The sequence below is a fragment of the Silene latifolia genome, chromosome 1 (genome assembly GCF_048544455.1).
Source record: "Silene latifolia isolate original U9 population chromosome 1, ASM4854445v1, whole genome shotgun sequence".
Taxonomy (NCBI): domain Eukaryota; kingdom Viridiplantae; phylum Streptophyta; class Magnoliopsida; order Caryophyllales; family Caryophyllaceae; genus Silene; species Silene latifolia.
This window is the reverse complement of record NC_133526.1, coordinates 95,466,810-95,493,283: the sequence shown is the minus strand read 5'-3', so window position 1 is coordinate 95,493,283 and position 26,474 is coordinate 95,466,810. Positions and strand designations below refer to the sequence as shown.

Here is a 26,474-nt window from a genome sequence, read left to right as displayed (position 1 = left end):
ACAAGTACTTCGTCCAACGTTTCACTCCCAAATACCTTCTCCTGCATCATGTGTCATTTTATGGATCAGCAAACCTCAAAGAGGATTAAGGATTTTGTGAAAAAGAAAGATATCATAGCAACCTCCCCCTTTCACATGTGTGTGTGCTACTCCGCAACTCTAGCCAACCAAGGTTGAGAGTCCAGCAGTGGCGATAATTCCCAACCACCACAATACTCCGCGTCATCTCAAGCATTATCACCACATCGCACCATGTGGTCCCAAGCCGAACCGTCGACTCTGATACCACTTCTTGAGTCCATCCTAAAACCAATTGGTGAGAGGAGTAGCCCACTTACTTATAAACTAGCCCCTTCACTCTTTTCCAACCGATCCCCCCCCCCCCCCCCACCACCAACCACACACACACACACACACACATGCGAAGAGACCTGAACACAAACATATGACACTTGTGCCAAAACCCAAAATCTTCACTCAAATTATATATATCTGTACAGCTGCCTCTAGTTTCCTCACTCCTGGAAGGCATCCCTTATTCTTTGTAAAATTTATATCAATAAGCAAAAGAAAATACCATAATGAATGCACTGTCAACTTCCATCTTTTCATCGATGCCAGAAATTAAAAGCAAGTCTCAAGTCGCCAGATATTTCTTTCAGACGCAAACAGTCTCATCCATATTAGTCAATCCAGACTCGGAATCACAAACTCCCACAACTCATATTAATAACGCACGGTTGTCAAAGAAAACAGTGTCAATAAGGACGTATAAAACACCACAACTACCAGCACCATCAAATGCTTCACTTTCATCAGCACTTCTAAATGCATTAGAGGACATAATCAACAGGTTCATTGATCCTCCTAGATGCTCATCAGTAGATCCAAGACTCGTTCTCTCTCAGAACTTCGCTCCAGTGGATGAGCTACCTCCAACAGAATGTGAGATTGTTGAAGGGGTGCTTCCATCTTGCCTTGATGGGGCCTACATCCGCAATGGCCCTAACCCACAATTCCTTCCCCATGGTCCCTACCACCTGTTTGATGGGGATGGAATGCTCCATGCCGTTCGGATATCTAATGGCAAGGCCACTCTTTGTAGTCGCTATGTCAAGACCTACAAATATATGATGGAGCATGAAGCTGGAACTAGCATTATCCCAAATTTTCTTTGTGGATGCAATGGCCTTTTAGGATTTGCAGCACGGGTCACATTGGCTGTGGCCAAGATTATTGCAGGGCAGTACAACCCAAGCAATGGTATTGGGTTGGCCAACACTAGTTTGGCCCTATTCGGTGACCGGCTCTATGCGCTAGGAGAATCTGACCTGCCTTACGAGGTAAGATTAACGCCAAGCGGAGACATTCAAACTGTTGGATGCAAAGATTTTGACGGAAAGCTCACCAAGAACATGACTGCTCATCCAAAAACTGATCAAGATACAGGCGAAACATTTGCCTTCCGTTACGGTCCTATTTCACCATTTCTGACCTACTTCCGATTTGATCCCAAAGGAAACAAACAAGCAGATGTGCCGATCTTTTCTATGACCCGGCCCTCATTCCTCCATGACTTTGCTGTCACAAAAAGCTACGCAGTATTTCCTGACATCCAAATTTTGATGGACCTCAGGAAAATGATCTTGAAGGGTGGATCTCTAGTGAGTTGGGACCCCTCAAAGCAATCAAGAATTGGGGTCATCCCAAGGTATGCTGCTGACGAGAAGGATATAAGGTGGTTTGAGGTGCCTGTATTAAATATTATCCATGCCATCAATGCTTGGGATGAAGTGGACGGGGATGGAAATGAGGCCATTGTAATGGTGGCTGCAAACATAATGTCACCCGAGCACACATTAGAACGGATGGACCTAATCCATGTCTTAGTAGAGAAAATTAAAATCAATCTTACGACTGGAGTTGTCTCAAGGCAGCCACTCTCTGCTAGAAACCTAGACTTCGGAGTCCTAAATCCCGCCTATTTAGGTAAGAAAAATAAGTATGTTTATGCTGCAGTTGGTGACAAAATGCCAAAGATAAAAGGGGTAGTGAAGTTAGATGTGTCAATGGCACAAGATCAACAAGAGTCCGTAGTGGCAAGCCGCATGTTTGGGCCGGGGTGCAATGGAGGCGAGCCATTTTTTGTGGCAAGTGATCTTGATAATGCAGATGAAGATGATGGTTATATTGTCTCGTTTGTTCACGACGAAAATATAGAAGAATCGAAGTTTGTAGTCATGGATGCTAAGTCACCTACCCTTGACATCGTCACTTCTGTGAAACTACCTCAGCGTGTACCTTACGGGTTACATGGATTATTTGTACAGGAAAAAGATCTCAAGAAGCTATAGCTCATAAAGCCTTCAGGGTGACCACACACTCTGGCTTACTGCTTCTAATCTGCCTAAATATTTCTCCTCTGTATGCATATGCCATATTTTAAAAGATAACTCTAGAAAGTGTCTCCATGGTATTTCAATTAAATATGACCCTTAGCATGGCGTCATGACCGCAGTTATAAAGGGTTTGAAGATTACCTTGACAATGTTTTGATGTAGTATCGACTACCAAGATTGGGTCTCGGCGAACTTGTCTGAAACCAATGTCTAAATGGAAAAACATAATCTGACAAAGAATAGATTTTAACTTACAGCTCATAAAATGTCTTTGCTACCAACAGAATATTGATCAGTAGACTCTCAAAGTTAGCTTCTGACGGCATTCTTTGCTACAACAACAACAATTATAATCAGGGCAGGAAATCAAATCACCCTAAAGATATCATCCTGAAAACGTGCTATACATAATTACTGTAGAAAAGCAGCAAAAGAAATGTCCAGATTGCAGTGAGAATCCTGCCTTCATCTTGACTGTTGTGAGACCTAAACGATTACATACTGCATAGATACTTTTGGAGTACTATATAAACGCCCAAATTTATACACACGTAAACTTTTTGAGCTACTGGGTAAATGTTATGGTTTGATACGAAAGGAAACTATTAATTAATCAAATAGTTTTCGTAACTCAGCAACTTCAAACATAAATATGTCCAAATTCGACTTAACAATCAAATTTTCATTATTTACAATGGAAAATGAAGGAGATGATTTGGAGATGACGGGAAATGGATCTCCCTCATACAAACCAAAATGTTCAGCATAATAAGAGCCTAAGCCTGACTTTGAATAATTCATACAGACAGTAGACAGTAGCCACAGTACGTATCACATGGCTTGGACCTACTTAAGAGAAGATTAAACACTGTGCACCTATCTTTCACCCGAAAAAACACTGTGCACCTTTAGCAACAACTTGTAACTAAAAAACAAATGACTGGTCCTCGTGTACCATACTAAAAACGGGTCGTTAAAATTTAATTCTCGAAATGGCGTTAAACACCGACATTGCATGGTGTTTTGCTAAACAAAAATAAAGGTAAAGCTGCCACTTAGCTTGGTGTGTTTTTCGTAGATTGTTCTTTTCATCAGGACTCGACTACATTACCGACTTAAAATGATCTGATTGAACATAAGTTAAATTCAAAAGGAAGATTAAAATTTTATTGCTGGAGTCAAACCACACTAGAATTGGTGTTTTTGGGGTGATGGTGGTGGTGGCGGATGGCAAGGGAGCGTCAACATTTGGGTGGGGATATGAGGTTAACACGAACAGTTTTATTTACATGCTTTCCTCTTTGAGCAACATGATTTCTTTACACACTGTATTTTCATTTATTTTTTTACTACGGGGTATTAAAAATTCTCGTTTATACTTTTATTTGTTTTTATTTTTTGAAATTTGTTTGTTTCATTTTAAAAAGATTAGATACAAGAATATAAACCACATATACCCAAGGGAAGGATCATACATATTTTGATCAATGCATCCAATCATGTTTCATGTACTGTACACAAACAGCTACCTTTGTCCTTTCCTTCCTTTGAGGGAGCAAAATCACACTTGCACACAGAACAACATTCATGATTGCCCCGGAAGGTCACTTGCTGCTACTGAATAGTTATAGAGCCTATGTTGCTCGCACTCTTCAATATTACCTTGCGTACCCGTGTTAAACACTGGACATTTCATTTTAAACCAAAAACATGAATCTGACACTTGGACACGCACCCGTGTCGGATACTTTTAACCGAGTCCGAGCAACATTGGTTAGAGCCTTAAACTGCTAACAAACCCACAACCTTATAGTTTATTTAAGGCCACCTTCAATTCCGTCACTTGATCTTAACAAGAAAAACGAAAACATCATATATCATGGATGCATTATCATCTGTATTCCTCTCTTCAACGTCACCGCAAAAGATTTCACAAATACTAATCAAAGGCTTGCCATCATCTCCTCCAATTAACAATATTCCAGCAACAGTTGAACCCAAGCCACCGGTATCAAGATATCCGTCTCATTTATCAACAGTCCCTTGTACATTACAGAAACCATCCTCAAAATCAATATATCCACAACCATCAAACTCATCAGCTTATGCTCTCAAAACTCTGGCTAAAAGCACCCGGTCGTCAAAGAAAATAGTGTCAATAAGCATGTATAAAACACCACAACAGCCAGAACCATCCAATCCTTCTCTTTCATCAGCAATTCTAAATACATTAGAAGACATAATTAACAGGTGCATTGATCCTCCTAGATGTTCCTCAGTTGATCCGAGACTCGTTCTATCACAGAATTTTGCTCCAGTCGATGAGCTACCTCCAACAGAATGTGAGGTTGTTGAAGGGGCCCTTCCTTCTTGCTTGGATGGGGCCTACATCCGCAATGGCCCTAACCCACAATTCCTACCTCGAGGACCCTACCACCTATTTGATGGGAATGGAATGCTCCACAGCATTCGGATATCTGATGGCAAGGCCACTCTTTGTAGTCGTTATGTCAAGACATACAAATATATGATCGAACATAAAGCTGGAACTAGCATTATCCCAAATGTTTTTTCTGGGTGCAATGGCCTTTTAGGATTTGCAGCAAGGGCAACATTGGCTGCAGCCAGGATTATCGCAGGGCAATACCACCCAAGCAATGGTATTGGTTTGGCCAACACTAGTTTGGCCTTATTTGGCGGCCGCCTCTACGCACTGGGAGAATCTGACCTGCCTTATGAGGTAAGATTGACACCAAGCGGAGACATTCAAACTGTTGGACGCAATGACTTTGACGGGAAGCTTGTCATGAACATGACTGCTCATCCAAAAACTGATCAAGACACTGGCGAAACATTTGCCTTCCGTTATGGTCCTATTTCACCTTTTCTGACCTACTTCCGATTTGATCCCAAAGGAAACAAACAAGCAGACGTGCCAATCTTCTCTATGACACGACCCTCGTTCCTCCATGACTTTGCTATCACAAAAAGCTACGCAGTATTTCCTGACATCCAAATTTTGATGGATCTCGGGAAGATGATTTTGAAGGGTGGATCTCTAGTGAGTTGGGACCCCTCAAAGCTATCAAAAATCGGGGTCATCCCAAGGTATGCTGGTGACGAGGAGGAGATCAGGTGGTTTGAGGTGCCTGGACTGAATATTGTCCATGTCATCAATGCGTGGGACGAAGTGAACGGGGATGGAAATGAGGCCATTGTAATGGTGGCCTCAAACATAATGTCACCCGAGCACACATTAGAACGGATGGACCTAATCCATGTATTAGTAGAGAAAATTAAAATCGATCTTATGACTGGAGTTGTCTCAAGGCAGCCACTCTCCGCTAGAAACCTAGACTTTGGAGTCCTAAATCCAGCCTACCTAGGGAAGAAAAACAAATATGTTTATGCTGGAGTTGGCGACCAAATGCCAAAGATAAAAGGGGTAGTGAAGTTAGATGTGTCAATGGCACAAGATCAACAAGAGTCCGTAGTGGCAAGCCGGATGTTTGGGCCTGGGTGTAATGGAGGTGAGCCATTTTTTGTCGCGAGTGATCCAGATAATGCAGATGCAGATGAAGATGAAGGTTACGTTATCTCGTATGTTCACGACGAAAATACAGGAGTATCAAAGTTCATAGTCATGGATGCCAAGTCACCTAGCCTTGACATTGTCGCCTCAGTGAAACTACCTCAGCGTGTACCTTACGGGTTCCATGGATTATTTGTAAGGGACAAAGATCTTAAGAAGCTATAGCTTATCAAACCTTCAGGTCACTACACACATCACTGAGCGCATACACTATGGCATCTCAATGTCGCTTCAGTGAAACTACCTCAGCGTCTAGATAATACAATGAACGTCAACGTAACATAGTCTTGTTCTCCAGCAAAACAGGTGTAAAACCAAAATAAATGAAGCAAATATGAAATCAGATGTAATCACAGCTCGTTGAAACTTCAACCAAAAGCAGATCAGCACCAACCACCACGAAAAACCCATCCGGGCGAACAAATATGCACATTTTATTTGCTTATGTAGAAAGGAAGTTTGCGCTTAACTTGTAGACAACCAAATAACACTTGCCTAATTCCAACCATTAAAAAATTATCATAATCATTCCTTGATTGCTGGCTGTCCTTCTCACTCGCAAATTTAGTCCTACATTCACTGTTGTTTCTCAAAGAAAAACAAATAAAATGTGGTTAATTGCAAACTGCAAAGTTTGAAGTGGTTCAGTTGTCCACATCGAAAAATCATCAAAACTAAAAATAGTAACGTTACTGCAAACTACACACAACACTTGGACTTGATACCAACAGGATCAAAGCGCTCCAGATACAAGTCCTGGAAGACGTCTCTTCATCTGTTTAAAGTTGATCTTAACAAGAAATACACAACACCACAATGGATTCACTATCCTCTTCTTTCCTTGCATCAATGCCGAAAATTAAAGTCAAGTCTCAGGTAGCCAAAAATTTGTCTCTGACACTGAAAGTCTCATCTGGATTACCTAATCCATTCACAAAATCAGAGTCTCTCGAAACTCAGGCTAAAAGCACCCGATTGTCAAAGGAAACATCACAACCACCAGCACCATCGAATCCTTCTCTTTCATCAGCACTTCTAAATACAATAGATGACATAATCAACAGGTTCATTGATCCTCCTAGATGCTCATCAGTAGATCCAAGTCTCGTTCTCTCACAAAACTTTGCTCCAGTGGGTGAGCTACCTCCAACAGAATGTGAGATTGTTGAAGGTGCCTTGCCTTCAAGCCTTGATGGGGCCTACATCCGCAATGGCCCTAACCCACAATTCCTCCCCCGTGGTCCCTACCACCTGTTTGATGGGGATGGAATGCTCCATGCCGTACGGATATCTAATGGCAAGGCCACTCTTTGTAGTCGCTATGTCAAGACCTACAAATATATGATGGAGCATGAAGCTGGAACTAGCATTATCCCAAATGTTTTTGCTGGGTGCAATGGCCTTTTAGGATTTACGGCACGGGCCACTTTGGCTGCAGCCAGAGTTATTGCAGGGCGGTACAACCCAAGCAATGGTATTGGGTTGGCCAACACTAGTTTGGCCTTATTTGGTGACCGGCTCTATGCGCTCGGAGAATCTGACCTGCCTTACGAGGTAAGGTTGACTCAAAGGGGAGACATTAAAACAGTTGGCCGCAATGACTTTGACGCAATGCTCGTCAAAAGCATGACTTCTCATCCGAAAACTGATCAAGACACTGGCGAAACATTTGCCTTCCGTTACGGTCTTGTTTCACCATTCCTTACCTACTTCCGGTTTGATCCCCAAGGAAACAAACAACCAGACGTGCCTGTCTTCTCCGTGTCTCGGCTCTCATTCCTCCATGACTTTGCTGTCACAAAAAACTATGCAATATTTCCTGATATCCAAATTCTGATGGACCTTGGTAAAATGATCTTAAAGGGAGGATCTCTAGTGAGCTGGGACCCCTCAAAGCTATCAAGAATCGGGGTCATCCCGAGGTATGCTGATGATGAGAAGGATATGAGGTGGTTTGAGGTCCCTGGATTGAATATTGTCCATGCCTTCAATGCGTGGGATGAGGTGAACACGGATGGAAATGAGGCTATTGTAATTGTGGCTGCAAACATAATGCCACCAGAAAACACACTAGAACCAATGGACCTACTCCATGAATTAGTGGAGAAAATTAGAATCGATCTGAAGACTGGGGTGGTCTCAAGGCAGCCACTTTCCAATAGAAACCTAGACTTTGGAGTCCTAAATCCATCCTATCTAGGAAAGAAAAACAAGTATGTTTATGCCGCTGTTGGTGATCCAATGCCAAAGGTAAAAGAGATAGTTAAGTTAGATGTGTCAATGGCACAAGATCAAGAAGAGTCCATAGTGGCAAGCCGGATGTTTGAGGCAGGCTGTTACGGAGGTGAACCATTTTTTGTGGCAAGCGATCCAAATAATGCAGATGCAGATGAGGATGAAGGGTACATTGTCTCATATGTTCATGATGAAAATATAGGAAAATCAAAATTCATAGTCATGGATGCTAAGTCACCTAGCCTTGATATTGTTGCATCTTTGAATCTCCCTCAACGTGTGCCTTATGGGTTCCATGGATTGTTTGTAAGGGGTAAAGATCTCAAGAAGCTATAGCTCATCAATTTTAATGTAATTGTTATTTGTTTGTTTCTATTATGAGTTTTAAAGACTAAAAAGAATTCAATTGCAAATAAATCATTTAAAACTCTTAACCTTATTTGCACTTCCTATATTTACTAGGCTTAGTGTGATCAAGACAAAAATAATATTTCTCCATTGCATGTAACACAGAGGTAGGCCTATGTCAAGAGATAACTCTCATACGTATCAAAAATCCTCATGTCTCCATGGTATTAACTCCACAACACGGCATAACATCCGAGGTATAAAAGGTTTGAAGATTACCATGAGTTCTACGCAATGACGATATTTTGATGAGGTATCAACTGCAATTATCGCCCAACGTCCAAGATCAGGTCTTGACCACCTAGTTTGTAATCAAGTCGCAAACTAAATTTAATACCATACGTGTATCTAATCTCCATGATAAACTTAAGCTGAAGAAAAAAGAAATTTTAACTTACAGCTCATAAGATGTCCCAATTTAGATTAATCTCAAGTCGCAAATCCTGTTGACTTACTGGTCAACAGAATATTAATCACTAGTCTCTTAGTTAGCTTCTGACTGCATTCTTCTACCAAATGAACAGGAACCTGAAATTGCACTACAAATCAAATTATGACCACTCGACAAATTTGGTGCAAATATCGACTTAGAATAAAAGTTGGACTGCATAATCCGTCAAGTGTTTCAGTATTATAGGAGCCATAATTTCTAAAGAACTGGAACTTTAAACGATAATCAGGGTTAGCAGGCAATCAAATCCTCCCAAAGATACCATCTTGAAATGAAAAATACATAGTTACTGTAGAAAATCAGCAAAAACTTTTCTGCAAAACAGAAAGAAATGTTCAGATTGCAATGAACATCGTGCACAAACATGTTCGGCTTACCATATATAAGCCACAATTAACAGACAGGTGTGAATTTTTTGAGCCACTAGGGAAATGTTATGGTTTGATTATGCAAGGAAACCATAAATAAACAAAAAGTTTCCGTCTTCAGGAAGTCCTCCTGAACGTTCTGAAAAATTACCATAACCGAGCAATGGTAAACTCAATAACTTCAAACATACGCATGTCCAATGGATTGATGTCCAATTCAACTTAACAATCAAATTATTATTAGTTTGTGAATCTAAAACCAAACTCACTAAACGTCAAGTGTCAGAGGTCCAATTTCACAACCTCACCACTGAAATAAATTAATCACCATTGTTCATGATAGGAACTTTGATATTTTGATTGCTGACTGTTTGTCACCCACTAAAAGACGTCATCAGCAACTCGGCAAGCAATCAGATTTCAATCTGTCAAACAGTGTTCACTGCTCATAATTAAAGCATCAAAAACGCAGGTCTTAATGGTAGACACCATTGCAAATTTTGGTTAAGATTGTAAATAAGGTATAAAACCATTGACTGAATAAACCTTTTACAACTATTAAGGTATAAAACTGTTGACTGAATTTCAACCAATAGCATAAGCTTTTGGTTAAGAATGTCTTATGAGTTCTAACAATTACTTTGCCAACTTTGGTTAAGATTGTCTTATGAGACTATACTAACTAATAGGATATAAATATAATAGTTGAGCCTCAATCATCACGAAATTATTTGCAGAACAACTATATTTAAATGCAACGTTTAAAATGTAATCTGTTAACAAGTAGATTTATGATAGAAAACACATAGGACATAACATGACTTAGTTTTCGCTAGATAATAATCTCAAGAGACTCAAGTCTATCTGTTTGTCTGTCTACACAATTATAAAATAAACGAAAGCAATCCATTCTGTCCTACCAATTCAAGAATACAAACAAATGTTGCATCAATTTAGTAACATGCGTTATATTTTCCTTTTTTCAATAACACGCAACAAGGAATAAAGACCATACGAATTTTGTGTGTCACAAATGCTGGCCCTTCTTAATAAGATGATTAAACAAGTTGCACTTCTAATAGTCTCTAGCAACATCTAATCACAAATGAGTCGTCCTTGTGTTGTTGTCTACCATACTAAAAGCATTCTCTTTAAATAGTGTCCGGAAAACATGTCGGTATTTTGGATCGGACTAAAACTTAATTTGTTACTAAAATGGGACCAAAGCTTTAGTTTGTTAAAATGGTACTATCTATGTAGGAATGGACAATCAAAAGTGCATAAAACCGCCATTATTATGACAACTAAGTTTCAATTTGCCCCAAAATACTTTTTTTTTTTGCAAGCATCATTTGAAAAATCCTTCACCATACTAACCTCATTAACATGGGTGCTAATAAATCTGGCCAACAAGTCAAGCAGATTGTGTGTCTTGTTCAGCTAGGGTCGAGACGATTCAGGTTCGCAAAAAATCAGCTCGAATCGGACCGAGTCAGGTATTTTGGGTTTAGGTCATTTTCGGGTGGTTATTACCAAGTTATTTAGAGATAATTGTCGGTATGTGACAACAAATATTCGAGTCGGGTCAGATAGAATCGGGTCAATTCAGGTTGCGAGTCATCTGTTTAGATGCAAGTTGCATACAGGTCAGATTATTCGGGTCAAATCAGTTTTGTCAGATCTATATGCTAGTATCTGCCAATGCCACGACATGTAGCATTACTGATTACTTTGAAACTTGACATTTGGATAACACTTGGACCCTTAATTTTAGCACAATAATTTCTTATAACATAATTAGCTCTAAAATTAGTAGATGCACTACATACATTTTGAGACTTCAAACCATGTTTGAACAATAAATAATATAGACTTCACTAACCCAGTTTAGTGATACAGGTGATTGAACCTGTTGAAAAATTGTCCAAATTGAAGTAACACTTTGTTGAATTATCGATTTTTACTCCCAAATATTTATAAGATTGTTAAAGTGAAGGTGGAAATGTGGATTTATACAATGAATTAATAGACTGTTACTAACCTCATTAAAGGCATGGCTGATTGTAGATGTGAAATGAATTTTCAGTGTTCCGAAATATTAATAAGATCTTTAAAATGAAGGTTGAATAATGGGTTTGGGGGGATAAGATTATTAAAGTGAAGGTTGAACAATGGGTTTGGCCGCAAATTCATTTATGTAGTGTCCTTTGATGCAAGGAGCTAGTACATGCATGCAATTAAGAATAAACAAAGAATTTTGTACATGTACATGATGAAGTCTCTAGACAAAGTTAGATCCTTTAAAAAAAAAAAGATCAAATTGCGAGGAAGACTATCACAACGTCAAAGCTCAACCTAATTCGGGGTTTTAAAATCGTCAGTGACGGATTGCACATATCGAAATGAAAGAAAAAATTAGGGAAAGGAGAAAAGTGAAGCATGAGTTATTATTTTAGGCTGACTTAATTTGTGTTTACACATTATTTTTACGTTAGTTAGTTACTATTAATCTATTATAATTAATTTATATTTTCATCAGTATTTTATATTCTAATTTTAAAGAGGTTAGATACAAAAAATGAACCACATACCCAAGAGAAAGATCTTCGTGACATTGGGTGAGAGGTATTGATCAGTACATTTTAAGCATGTTCCTCCAATACACAAACAGATGCCCTTTTCCTGCATCACATGTAAATGGCTAGAGTTTGAATCATAAATATCTACAAAAACATCTCATAAATAAGATCATCATAATATAAACAAGAAAAACATTTTGCACACAGAAACAAACATTCCGGGTTGCCCTAAATGATAGGAAGTACTTATTGAGGGGTATTCTCCTAAGGACACTCTTGCCTGTCTTGTCCCTGTAGAATAGTTAGGAATAACAAAGTGACATGCGACACGTGTACTAAACATCAACTCTTCACTCACATTATAAATATGTACAGCCACAATTAGTTTCCTAGGTCCTGCAACACGTTTCTAATTCTCCCTAGAGTTGATCTCAACAAGAAAAAGAAAACACCACAATGGATGCACCATCCTCTTTTTTCCTTTCATCAATGCCAACAACTAAAGGCAAGTCTCAAAAACCCACAGTCTCACCTGCATCACTGAATCCATTCATGAAATTAGAAACTCCTAACACACAGGCTAAAAGCAATCGGTTGTCAAAGAAAATAGTGCACATAAAGACGTATAATACACCACAACCACCAACTCCATCCAATCATTCACTTTCATCAGCACTTCTAAATACATTAGAAGACATAATCAATAAGTTCATTGACCCTCCAAGACGTTCATTGGTTGATCCAAAAGTTGTTCTCTCACACAACTTCGCACCAGTCGATGAGCTACCTCCAACAGAATGTGAGATTGTTGAAGGAGCCCTTCCTTTGTGTCTTAATGGGGCCTACATCCGCAATGGCCCTAACCCACAGTTCTTCCCCCGTGGGCCCTACCACCTGTTTGATGGAGACGGAATGCTCCACAGCATTCGGATATCTGATGGCAAGGCCACTCTTTGTAGCCGATTTGTCAAGACATACAAATACAAGATGGAGCATGAAGCGCAAACAAGCATACTACCAAATGTTTTTTCAGGGTATAATGGTCTTGTAGGGTTTGCAGCTCGAACCATTTTGGCTGCAGCCAGGTTTATCGCAGGGCAGTACAATCCAAGTAATGGTGTTGGGTTAGCCAACACTAGTTTGGCTTTGTTCGGTGACCGGCTCTATGCGCTTGGAGAATCTGACCTGCCTTACGAGGTAAGTTTGATGCCAAATGGAGACATTCAAACCCTTGGACGCAATGACTTCGAGGGAAATCTTGTCATGAGCATGACTGCTCATCCGAAGGTCGATCAAGACACTGGTGAGACATTTGCCTACCGTTACGGTCCTGTTTCACCATTTCTGGCCTACTTCCGATTTGATCCCCAAGGAAACAAACAACCAGACGTGCCTATCTTCTCCGTGGCACGATCCTCATTCTTCCATGACTTTGCTATCACAAAGAAGTACGCAGTATTTTGCGATACTCAAATTGAGATGGACCTTATTAAATTGATGCTGAGGGGTGGATCTCCAATGGGCTTCAACCCCTCAAGAGTATCGAAAATCGGGGTCATCCCAAGATATGCCGATGATGAGAAGGATATCAAATGGTTTGAGGTGCCGGGATTCAATTTTCTCCATGCCATCAATGCGTGGGACGAGGTCGACAAGAATGGAAATGAGATAATTGTCATGATAGCCGAAAACATAATAACACCAGAGCACACATTTGAACAAATGGACCTAATCCGTTTATTAGTGGAGAAAGTTCGAATTGAACTTAACACCGGGGTGGTCTCAAGGCAGCAACTTTCCACGAGAAACCTAAATTTTGGGGTCCTAAATCCAGCCTATCTAGGGAAGAAAAACAAGTACGTTTACACAGCAGTTAATAACCCAGTGCCAAAGATAACAGGGATAGTAAAGCTGGACGTCTCCATGGTACAAGACAGCAGACATGAGTGTGTGGTGGCAAGTCGGATGTTTGGGCCAGGTTGCTACGGTGGTGAGCCATTTTTTGTGGCAAGTGATCCCGATAATGCAGATGAAGATGAAGATGAAGATGAAGATGAAGGTTACATTGTCTCGTATGTTCACGATGAAAATACAGGAGAATCAAAGTTCCTAGTCATGGATGCCAAGTCACCTAGCCTTGACATTGTTGCCTCAGTGAAACTACCTCAACGTGTACCTTATGGGTTCCATGGACTGTTTGTACGGGAAAAAGATCTTCAGAAGCTATAGCTCATGAACAGAGGCCTAGTTACCTTTTGGTTAGTGGGGTCTCAAGACCCCACGACTTTGGCACAATACCGTAAATTTTTATAGATGTGTGCTAAAATATACTTATTTGCATATGTAATACCTGTTATCTAATATTAAAGGTTCTTAGTTTAAATATTTGAATTTAATATTATTACATACCCCACCAGTCACCCCTTAAATTTTCTGCCTACGCCATTGCTCATTAAGCCTTCAGGTCACTACCACACTAGGCACCATTCTCACTGAACCGCTCCAAATAGCTCGTTTTGCTCATCTTACTAACAAGATTGGATTAACTCATAACGTCCATTTGCAGCAGTGTGTCAAGAATATTCCGCAAGCATTTTCAAAGTGAAGATCAAATCCTCCTACTCATGTGCATCCACCCACAAAAGTATATATATGGCATTCCTATCGTTTAAGCAAATAATAATACTCTAGAATATTAGGTATATACTTAAATAGCTTGATTTATTCAATTGTATATCTAGACATACGGCAAATTTAGTATTAGTAGTCTAGGCTAGCTTAATTCTTTATACACTCTTACTGTATAATGTAAGTTATGTATCAAATGAATTTATACAAATCAATCTTTGCATTGTATTAAGAGCTTACAAGATCCAACCCTTGACCATTTCTTCCTTAGCCTCACACCACCACTATAAAATCACCATGTCTTCACATGATTCCACCATCCCAAATACCAATGAACTCGATAAAGCGCTCATAGTTATCAACTTTGCTAATTGCACCAAACTTCCTACCCAGTACCCACGAAGACACGGTAGCTAAACCCTCTACTGCACCAATTTTTCCTTTGTTTGAATAGCAAAATGGATTTAAGGTAGAGAGCTTAATTTTTTTACTAAAACAAATTGAAATCTCAGTCAACATAGAAAAGATTTGAAGAGGAAACTCCCTTACTCCGTTCTCCCTTCCCTTCCCTCTCTTTCCTTTCACTCCATCCTCCTCCCCGCCTTGTAGCCAAACAAGCTGCTCTAGAAATTTCTCTTTCCACCTACTATTTCCGAATTTGTTAGACTACTTCTCCCAAAATAAGAATGATAAATGCAAGTACAGCATAGAACAAAGTGGAATCCCTACTACCTCCAAAAACATATGCTCAACATCATTTGCATCATATAAAGTACACCCTCGTCTTGGACTTTATCCATCTGGTCTTTCAACCTCTCGCACAAGTAGCTCACGTATTTTGTACCCTTACCACTTTCCTATTGTTTCGTAATCTAAATAAGTATTGTTCCAATTTAGAAGTGGAAGAAATCAAAGAAATTTACGTTCACTCAAATGGCCTCTTTGGGATGGTAGTCTTTCCTTGGAATCAAATAATGATAAAATCGCTTAAAACTACGATCATTGCATCAAAAATGTCACAATGGCATAATTGGGAACCTATATTGGAATTGAATCACATAATTGAGACATTTCAAATTTGGAGAAAAAGCCTTAATTCCTTTTTAATTCCTAACCGCCCCTCAAATTCCTACCTCACAATAGTCATTTCAATTTTCACTAACCAATCTCCTAGAGTAGACTTGTCAAAGAGGTCGGGGTGACTCACGGATTGACCCACCCGAACCTCGTTTCAGCCCCGCTCAGTTTCCAATTCAAGGAGTTTCCCAAACATTATCCAGAAATTAAAATTATCCGCAATTGAATTTCACACATTCTCTAACAAGGTGTATGAAATAGGATTTGGAATAAAAATGAGTACACTTTAATTTGTACCACTGAAATCATGTAATGAAATCGTTTTCGTGTTTCCAAACAATACTTTGTTCTCCTTTTTTTCTGTCTTTCCTGAAACCCAAACTCAATCCATATGCAACTTCAACATATAGCTAAATTTCGGCAATAAAACTAAACGACATTCAATTATCTCCAACTAAATCAAATGCCATATTGTTCGAAACTAATCAATCGAAGTAATTTTTCTTGGATCATTGCTCATAAAATAGACCTACAACAATGTCACAATTTAACGACATAGAAGAACAGCAAATTAAGAACATATATATATGAAATTGGAGAGAGAAACTAACATTTGGTAGAAGAAAAAGTATCCGTTGGCAAAGCAGTAGACGTTTCCTTTTTTTCCGGGAAAGTTGTACACCGTACGACTGTTTCGTCAAATTTTACCCGCCCTATCTACAGCTTATTTGTACCAAGTTTTTTCTTGTTCAAAATCACAAATTATCATCAATAGACAAGATGGATAGTGTCCCTCTCACGAAATGAAAGTAGATAGTATAATTGGGTGGGAAATGAATACCCGATTTGCTCTTCAACTCTACTTTGTGAGAGGGTCACTATTCATCTATACCTATAGACGGATAGTAACCGTCTATAATGAGACGGACTAGTTCAAAATGGGATTTTCGAAATGACTAATCTGAAATATCACACTTCTACATCAAAATAAGCAAACAATGAAATGGCCAGATGGGGTTTTCTTATTATGAGAAACGGGCGATAATTCTTGTTATATATAGTCTTAATTTTAAAAACGGAAGTAATAAGAATAAGATAAAAGTAGAATGTAAGACAAAAGGAAAATTTTGTCATATATTATTAAATGGGATGGTGCTTAATCTGTTTTAATGTTAAGACGGTTATCTAATCAACGGGTACCTAAAAGGTTTTAATCAAACGGTTTTTTATGTGAAAAAACAGAATCTGAGTGTGTTTACAAAGTCCAAGACCACCAAGTCCAAAGCTCAGGACCAATAAGTCCAAAACACCAAGTCCAGGACCAACAAGTCCAAAGCCCGGGACCAATGAGTCCAACAAACAAAATCCCGGACCAATGAGTCCAAAACACCCAATCCAGGACCAACAAGTCCAAAGCCCAGGACCAATGAGTCCAACACACAAAATCTCGGACCAGTAAGTCCAAAACACCAAGTCCAGAACCGACAAGGCCAAAGCCCAGGACCAATGAGTCCAACACACCAAATTCGGGACCGTTGGGTCCAAGACACCAAACACCAAAACCTTGACCAACATCGCTTCACCCTTAAGTCCTTCTAGAGACTGTTACAAGGAGACCTATCTAGGATCCTGGGGATTTCCCTCAAGATCATAACCAACATTGCTTCTTCCCTAACTCCTTCTAGAGACTGCTATAGGGAGAACCATCTAGGCTTCTGAGGATTCCCCTCAAGCTCGTAATATCGCACCTTAACCTATAAGGTCCAGACATGGGAATCTGATCCCACATTATTTACCAACCATTTCGTGCTCAAGCCACATCAAACCTGAGAACCCATTCCGCAGCACATTACAAGCCGTAACCCATCGGCCTAAACACCACAAAATACAAACTCCAGATTTTTATCTGCCAAACAAACCTATCATTACCAAGCTCCGCATTCCATAATGTCGAAGCCACTTTCACCCTGACCCAGATACGGAGTCTTCAAAAAACATTGCTCCCCGGAACGGGACATGCCCATTTCATTCTTAGAGTCCAATTTTTAGTGTCCTCACATAACAAGAAACATTTTCACAAACTATTCCTCTTCGATTCATGATCAAGAGGTAATTCTCTCCAATCAACTTTCGAGTCACCAAACGGAAGTTACCGTCGTGACCCTCTGTGGACATGGGCCGCGCGTTACGCGTACATGGGCCACCGCCGATCCGTGGACGTAGGCCACCTACACGCCAAGCCAACCTGTGGACGTATAGCGGTCGGAAAGCCACGTTTGGAGGCGTAGAAATGATTTCGACCGGATCGCTTTAGATCGGTCGATTTCGTCTCGGCAAAAGTCTCGAAACGATATAGAGATGTTCGGATTCGCCACCAAGCATTTGTGGGATGCTTGGAACCCGTTCGAATCCACTTTATACCTCGGTCAAACGAAGCACAAAGCAGTGTTTGACATAGGTACTAAAGATAAGGACTCGTCCCCCATTTAGCATTTTATGCCTAAAATGACTCTCGTACGCCCTGGATAAGGCCATCCACTATCCAAACGTTCTGAGTAAGGGGTGAGAGTATGTATTGGGAAGCCCTTTAATAAGACACCCAAATTCGCCCGCGTTAGCGGCCTCTACTGATCGATCGTGGTTGTTTAAGTGCAAGAGTTGATAAAACGGTTTAAATGCATGAATGCGCATCCAAAAGTTTAACCTAACATGTGAAAGTTTGCTAAGTCGGTTTGTTTATCCACATAGCATGAAATTGATGTCCAAGTTGGATTTAGATTGATTTGCATGTGAAAACGGAAATTAAACATCCATTTACCAAATTCGGGTTATGATGCTTAACACGATCCATTTATTGTTAAAATGAAAGAATAAAAGGATGAATAAGAAAATGTTAAAATGTTTAAAAGATTGTTAACTCGTCAATCTGATCCATGTAGATTCGGGTTAACCGTAATCGGGATCGTCCTAGACAAGTGCTGAAATGAGACAGAACGGTGTCAGGCAGCCCCATTGGGGAGCGAGCCTATTGGCGAGGGAAAGGGCTCTGCCCAGGTCATAAAATATGAAAACAGGCGGCCTCTTGGGGCGCGAGTCAGACGACGACCCAAGGGGCGTCTCCTGGTTGTTAAAAAGGTTGTTTAAAACCGTATTTGTGATTAAATGATTTGCATGACTCGGAATAATTACTATTATCTTAGTAATATTCTTTGTCGGATTTGCAAGTTCGAAAAGCATAGTTTACAAATAAAAATGTAAAATATGTGTGCTTAACCATTTTATCACCGTACTCGAATTAAATCGACATGGTATTTATTCAAACCAAGGGTGACATGCAATATGGCCAAGACAAAGATAAAAATAAAATGAAATAAAAGTGAAAGGAAAATGTTTGATTTGAACTAATTATGTTAAGTTTATTTATTTGTAATTAGTAAAGTTTGTCATCGTACTCGGATTAAACCGACATGGTATAAAGAACCAAGGATGATTATGAATTATGACTAATATATTTGCAAGTGTAAATAAATGAGAAAAATGGTAAATAAAAGAAAAGGGTGTTAAAATACCCATTAAAATGTAGTAAACCAATAATATCATCGAGTCACGGAATAAACCGTCATGTTATAAGGAACCAAGGATGATTTTCGTAATGGTCAAAATATTTGTCATAAAAATCAATTAAAATGGTAAAAACCGTAAAAGGAAAGAAGTAAAAATAAAAGAAAGTGATGAAGGAAAGACGAACTCAAACACGTTTGAGTCTGACCTGGACACCCCATTGAGGCGCGAGCCTCTTTGCATAGCAAAGAGCTTCTGTCTCAGGCCAAAACTCGGTTTTGACTCATCTAACCTATATTTGAATCGTGTTATGCATTGTTCATGCTTATAAACTCATAAAAACAGCAAAGACATGAAATAAGTGAGTTGTTTACACCCTCAAACTTACGTTTATTGATGTTTGCAAAGTAGAGGACTGTAGAGACGGTTTTCTCGTTGTGACTACTCGCGATCAAAGAAGTTTAAAAGAGTGCCTTCGAAAAGGATTTTGTTTTGAAAATGAGTTGAAAACATGTGGTTGAAAAACATGTTAATTAATGTTGAGTTGGTCGAATGGGTCGGTCGAATGCACGGCGACGGTACCAAACAAAATGTGTAAGGCTTGTGTTTTCGATCGGTAGGTCGAAAACACGTGTCGATTTTTTGACTGAGGAAGTCGAGTATAGAAGTTTAAGGGAGATGTGAGGGGTCGGACGCTCGCGTGAATATTGTGGTGTGTGATGGTGGGTATTTATAGAGAAATGTGGGGTGGTAGGTCGGTTGAGTTTGCTTAGAGGCTAAGTGATACGTGCATAATATATAGTCTTTTTAGCCTATTTCAGCACGCATTTCCATGCATTTTTATAATGTTTTTATGGTATTTTGCCCCGAATTGGCTACTTTGGTTCGTTTTGTCCATTTTGTAGAAATGAACGCGAAAGTAGTGGAATCGTACCCTTTTTCGTCCTTTTTGCATGCATTTAGAGGATACGGGATTTTCTGGAGTGAGATACTGCGTTGGGAAGTGTCAAGGCACGGTTTACGAGGCAGCCGGGCATGGACTTGAGCTGATTTGAAGACAAAGGACTCGATCGAGTAGTTTTACCACTCGATCGAGTGGTTTTTACGTCCCCTGTTGGTCGATCGAGTAGTTTCCTACTCGATCCTGAAGTTGCTGAAAGTCGAGTTACTCGATCGAGTAACTATCTACTCGATCGAGTAGATTATGCTGAGGTTTTGCTCGATCGAGTGGTTTTATTCCACTCGATCGAGTGGTTTTCGCTGTTATGGGCTTTTATTTAGCCCGTGAGTGTTTTATTTCGTTAAACTTACTTGCTTTCCTATTTAAACCTACGTTAACTAGGTTATTAGGCATCTTTTTATCATCTTTTCATTATCTAATTTTCCTACTGTCAAAACTTTACTGCGTTAAACTTTCCTCTTCACTGTAACCTTGTTCTCGGATTTACTTTGCTCGGATTTTGTGTTCTTTACGCCGGAATTCGCACGATTGTAATTCCTTTCTCTTCTCTTAATAATAATTAATCGTTTGTTTGCTTTAATTTCTTGTTTACTTCATTTGTTTCCTTTGCCCTAATTTACTCTTTATGCAATTTAATTATAATTTTAATATGTTGAATGCTGGTAATTTGTCTGCTGTTAGTTTTGACAGTTTAATTAGCGATATGAGTAACTAAACCCCTTTCATGTTAGGATTAGGGGATCTGCGGTAGGAATGTGACGATGTAGTAAATGAATTAGATGAATTAATTGTGAGATTCTGTCACCATAGCAATTTAATTGTATTTATCGACTTAGTTGAGTGCACGCTTCTGAGTTATTTCTTTAATCTGGCTAAAATTAATCCTAGATCGAAAGATTGGACTAAATAGGCTGCTATGAACGATAGACTACCCGACGAGAATGAAAGTTAAGTTAGTGGTATTTTAGGATAGAAAGTGGACCGAAAGGACCTTTCCCGTATCCGTCTCGCATTAATTAAATCCGAGTCATTTACGGTGAGTCACTGGACTACCGTAGTGAACCGAAATCGACATGTCCTTCTCTATCGATAGTTTAATCCTAATTTCTCTACCTTTACTGCTCTTGTCTTTATTTCTCTTCCTTTATACTTCGTAGCTTAGAAAACAATTCAAACAACCCCCTCATTTGTGACCAAATAGACGGACTTCTACAGATATCTTGCCTCCCTGAGGAGATCGACCTGACTTCCCTAGCTATATAGTTAGTTTAGTTAGTTTATTTTTGACAGGTACACGATAGACGTGTCAAATTTTGGCGACATTATTGGTTGGAGTGTGTGCATTAGTACTTGAATTGTCTTTCATTTTTGTTGCATGCATGCTATGTAGGTCGTGATTAGGTGAGTATTTGTCTTTTCTTATCTCTTTTACATATAACATTCACCCTTTGCTTCATGAGAGAAGAGTGACCACGAGAGAGTCCGATTTTGTTGGTCTTGCAAGGTCGATAGGCTGGCTATATTTCTAAACAGCTTATAACTCGTTTGCGTATTGACTGATTAGCTTTAACTGTTAGTTTTGTTGCATTAAATTCGTTCAAGTAGACAAGTTAAGCTAGCTCTGAGTTTTCGTTTCCGTTCCATTAGTTGCATTTTAGTTTACTCGAGGACGAGTAAAGGTTCGGTTTGGGGAGATTTGATACGTGCATAATATATAGTCTTTTTAGCCTATTTCAGCACGTATTTCCATGCATTTTTATACTGTTTTTATGGTATTTTGCCCCGAATTGGCTACTTTGGTTCGTTTTGTCCATTTTGTAGAAATGAACGCGAAAGTAGTGGAATCGTACCCTTTTTCGTCCTTTTTGCATGCATTTAGAGGAGACGAGTTTTTCTGGAGTGAGATACTGCGTTGGGAACCGTTAAGGCACGGTTTACGAGGCAGTCGGGCATGGACTTGAGCTGATTTGAAGACAAAGGACTCGATCGAGTAGTTTTACCACTCGATCGAGTGGTTTTTACGTCCCCTGTTGGTCACTGGACTAACAGGACTACCGTAGTGAACCGAAATCCTGACATGTCCTTCTCTATCTGATAGTTTAATCCTAATTTCTCTACCTTTACTGCTCTTGTCTTTATTTCTCTTCCTTTATACTTCGTAGCTTAGAAAACAATTCAAACAACCCCCTCATTTGTGACCAAATAGACGGACTTCTACAGATATCTTGCCTCCCTGAGGAGATCGACCTGACTTCCCTAGCTATATAGTTAGTTTAGTTAGTTTATTTTTGACAGGTACACGATAGACGTGTCAAATTTTGGCGACATTATTGGTTGGAGTGTGTGCATTAGTACTTGAATTGTCTTTCATTTTTGTTGCATGCATGCTATGTAGGTCGCAGTTAGGTGAGTGACTGTCTTTTCTTATCTCTTTTACATATAACATTCACCCTTTGCTTCATGAGAGAAGAGTGACCACGAGAGAGTCCGATTTTGTTGGTCTTGCAAGGTCGATAGGCTGGCTATATTTCTAAACAGCTTATAACTCGTTTGCGTATTGACTGATTAGCTTTAACTGTTAGTTTTGTTGCATTAAATTCGTTCAAGTAGACAAGTTAAGCTAGCTCTGAGTTTTCGTTTCCGTTCCATTAGTTGCATTTTAGTTTACTCGAGGACGAGTAAAGGTTCGGTTTGGGGAGATTTGATACGTGCATAATATATAGTCTTTTTAGCCTATTTCAACACGTATTTCCATGCATTTTTATCTTTGTTTTTATGGTATTTTGCCCCGAATTGGCTACTTTGGTTCGTTTTGTCCATTTTGTAGAAATGAACGCGAAAGTAGTGGAATCGTACCCTTTTTCGTCCTTTTTGCATGCATTTAGAGGAGACGAGATTTTCTGGAGTGAGATACTGCGTTGGGAACCGTTAAGGCACGGTTTACGAGGCAGTCGGGCATGGACTTGAGCTGATTTGAAGACAAAGGACTCGATCGAGTAGTTTTACCACTCGATCGAGTGGTTTTTACGTCCCCTGTTGGTCACTGGACTAACAGGACTACCGTAGTGAACCGAAATCCTGACATGTCCTTCTCTATCTGATAGTTTAATCCTAATTTCTCTACCTTTACTGCTCTTGTCTTTATTTCTCTTCCTTTATACTTCGTAGCTTAGAAAACAATTCAAACAACCCCCTCATTTGTGACCAAATAGACGGACTTCTACAGATATCTTGCCTCCCTGAGGAGATCGACCTGACTTCCCTAGCTATATAGTTAGTTTAGTTAGTTTATTTTTTGTGTACACGATAGACGTGTCAAATTTTGGCGACATTATTGGTTGGAGTGTGTGCATTAGTACTTGAATTGTCTTTCATTTTTGTTGCATGCATGCTATGTAGGTCGCAGTTAGGTGAGTGACTGTCTTTTCTTATCTCTTTTACATATAACATTCACCCTTTGCTTCATGAGAGAAGAGTGACCACGAGAGAGTCCGATTTTGTTGGTCTTGCAAGGTCGATAGGTTGGCTATATTTCTAAACAGCTTATAACTCGTTTGCATATTGACTGATTAGCTTTAACTGTTAGTTTTGTTGCATTAAATTCGTTCAAGTAGACAAGTTAAGCTAGCTCTGAGTTTTCGTTTCCGTTCCATTAGTTGCATTTTAGTTTACTCGAGGACGAGTAAAGGTTCGGTTTGGGGAGATTTGATACGTGCATAATATATAGTCTTTTTAGCCTATTTCAGCACGTATTTCCATGCATTTTTATACTGTTTTTATGGTATTTTGCCCCGAATTGGCTACTTTGGTTCGTTTTGTCCATTTTGTAGAAATGAACGCGAAAGTAGTGGAATCGTACCCTTTTTCGTCCTTTTTGCATGCATTTAGAGGAGACGAGATTTTCTGGAGTGAGATACTGCGTTGGGAACCGTCAAGGCACGGTTTACGAGGCAGTCGGGCATGGACTTGAGCTGATTTGAAGACAAAGGACTCGATCGAGTAGTTTTACCACTCGATCGAGTGGTTTTTACGTCCCCTGTTGGTCGATCGAGTAGTTTCCTACTCGATCTTGAAGTTGCTGAAAGTCGAGTTACTCGATCGAGTAACTATCTACTCGATCGAGTAGATTATGCTGAGGTTTTGCTCGATCGAGTGGTTTTATTACACTCGATCGAGTGGTTTTATTCCACTCGATCGAGTGGTTTTCGCTGTTATGGGCTTTTATTTAGCCCGTGAGTGTTTTATTTCGTTAAACTTACTTGCTTTCCTATTTAAACCTACGTTAACTAGGTTATTAGGCATCTTTTTATCATCTTTTCATTATCTAATTTTCCTACTGTCAAAACTTTACTGCGTTAAACTTTCCTCTTCACTGTAACCTTGTTCTCGGATTTACTTTGCTCGGATTTTGTGTTCTTTACGCCGGAATTCGCACGATTGTAATTCCTTTCTCTTCTCTTAATAATAATTAATCGGTTGTTTGCTTTAATTTCTTGTTTACTTCATTTGTTTCCTTTGCCCTAATTTACTCTTTATGCAATTTAATTATAGTTTTAATATGTTGAATGCTGGTAATTTGTCTGCTGTTAGTTTTGACAGTTTAATTAGCGATATGAGTAACTAAACCCCTTTCATGTTGGGATTAGGGGATCTGCGGTAGGAATGTGACGATGTAGTAAATGAATTAGATGAATTAATTGTGAGATTCTGTCACCATAGCAATTTAATTGTATTTATCGACTTAGTTGAGTGCACGCTTCTGAGTTATTTCTTTAATCTGGCTAAAATTAATCCTAGATCGAAAGATTGGACTAAATAGGCCTGCTATGAACAGTAGACTACCCTGACGAGAATGAAAGTTAAGTTAGTGGTATTTTAGGATAGAAAGTGGACCGAAAGGACCTTTCCCGTATCCGTCTCGCATTAATTCGTCTGAGTCATTTACAGCTGAGTCACTGGACTACCGTAGTGAACCGAAATCCTGACATGTCCTTCTCTATCTGATAGTTTAATCCTAATTTCTCTACCTTTACTGCTCTTGTCTCTATTTCTCTTCCTTTATACTTCGTAGCTTAGAAAACAATTCAAACAACCCCCCCATTTGTGACCAAATAGACGGACTTCTACAGATATCTTACCTCCCTGAGGAGATTGACCTGACTTCCCTAGCTATATAGTTAGTTTAGTTAGTTTATTTTTGACAGGTACACGATAGACGTGTCAAATTTTGGCGACATTATTGGTTGGAGTGTGTGCATTAGTACTTGAATTGTCTTTCATTTTTGTTGCATGCATGCTATGTAGGTCGCAGTTAGGTGAGTGACTGTCTTTTCTTATCTCTTTTACATATAACATTCACCCTTTGCTTCATGAGAGAAGAGTGACCACGAGAGAGTCCGATTTTGTTGGTCTTGCAAGGTCGATAGGTTGGCTATATTTCTAAACAGCTTATAACTCGTTTGCGTATTGACTGATTAGCTTTAACTGTTAGTTTTGTTGCATTAAATTGTTTCAAGTAGACAAGTTAAGCTAGCTCTGAGTTTTCGTTTCCGTTCCATTAGTTGCATTTTAGTTTACTCGAGGACGAGTAAAGGTTCGGTTTGGGGAGATTTGATACGTGCATAATATATAGTCTTTTTAGCCTATTTCAGCACGTATTTCCATGCATTTTTATACTGTTTTTATGGTATTTTGCCCCGAATTGGCTACTTTGGTTCGTTTTGTCCATTTTGTAGAAATGAACGCGAAAGTAGTGGAATCGTACCCTTTTTCGTCCTTTTTGCATGCATTTAGAGGAGACGGGATTTTCTGGAGTGAGATACTGCGTTGGGAACCGTCAAGGCACGGTTTACGAGGCAGTCGGGCATGGACTTGAGCTGATTTGAAGACAAAGGACTCGATCGAGTAGTTTTACCACTCGATCGAGTGGTTTTTACGTCCCCTGTTGGTCGATCGAGTAGTTTCCTACTCGATCCTGAAGTTGCTGAAAGTCGAGTTACTCGATCGAGTAACTATCTACTCGATCGAGTAGATTATGCTGAGGTTTTGCTCGATCGAGTGGTTTTATTCCACTCGATCGAGTGGTTTTCGCTGTTATGGGCTTTTATTTAGCCCGTGAGTGTTTTATTTCGTTAAACTTACTTGCTTTCCTATTTAAACCTACGTTATGTTGGGGTTGGTGTCCTTAACAGTTAGTGCAAGGACTTATAAATCTC

General features: G+C 39.5%; 4 protein-coding genes across 4 annotated transcripts; all 4 read left to right on the top strand.

Annotated features, from left to right (window-relative positions):
• Window positions 1-404: 404 nt before the first annotated feature.
• Window positions 405-2,665, top strand: LOC141607954 (putative carotenoid cleavage dioxygenase 4, chloroplastic). The gene has a single exon (XM_074427305.1). The coding sequence runs from the start codon at window positions 582-584 to the stop codon at window positions 2,352-2,354; it is 1,773 nt and encodes a 590-aa protein (XP_074283406.1). The 5' UTR covers window positions 405-581; the 3' UTR covers window positions 2,355-2,665.
• Window positions 2,666-4,225: 1,560 nt separating this feature from the next.
• Window positions 4,226-6,496, top strand: LOC141607948 (putative carotenoid cleavage dioxygenase 4, chloroplastic). The gene has a single exon (XM_074427299.1). It carries the CDS (start codon window positions 4,279-4,281, stop codon window positions 6,154-6,156), a length of 1,878 nt encoding a protein of 625 aa, XP_074283400.1. The 5' UTR covers window positions 4,226-4,278; the 3' UTR covers window positions 6,157-6,496.
• Window positions 6,497-6,779: 283 nt separating this feature from the next.
• On the top strand, window positions 6,780-8,836 carry LOC141607956 (putative carotenoid cleavage dioxygenase 4, chloroplastic). Its single transcript, XM_074427308.1, has one exon. The coding sequence runs from the start codon at window positions 6,808-6,810 to the stop codon at window positions 8,560-8,562; it is 1,755 nt and encodes a 584-aa protein (XP_074283409.1). The 5' UTR covers window positions 6,780-6,807; the 3' UTR covers window positions 8,563-8,836.
• A 3,443-nt stretch (window positions 8,837-12,279) lies between these two features.
• Window positions 12,280-14,395, top strand: LOC141598086 (putative carotenoid cleavage dioxygenase 4, chloroplastic). Its single transcript, XM_074418066.1, has one exon. The coding sequence runs from the start codon at window positions 12,489-12,491 to the stop codon at window positions 14,259-14,261; it is 1,773 nt and encodes a 590-aa protein (XP_074274167.1). The 5' UTR covers window positions 12,280-12,488; the 3' UTR covers window positions 14,262-14,395.
• Window positions 14,396-26,474: the final 12,079 nt, after the last annotated feature.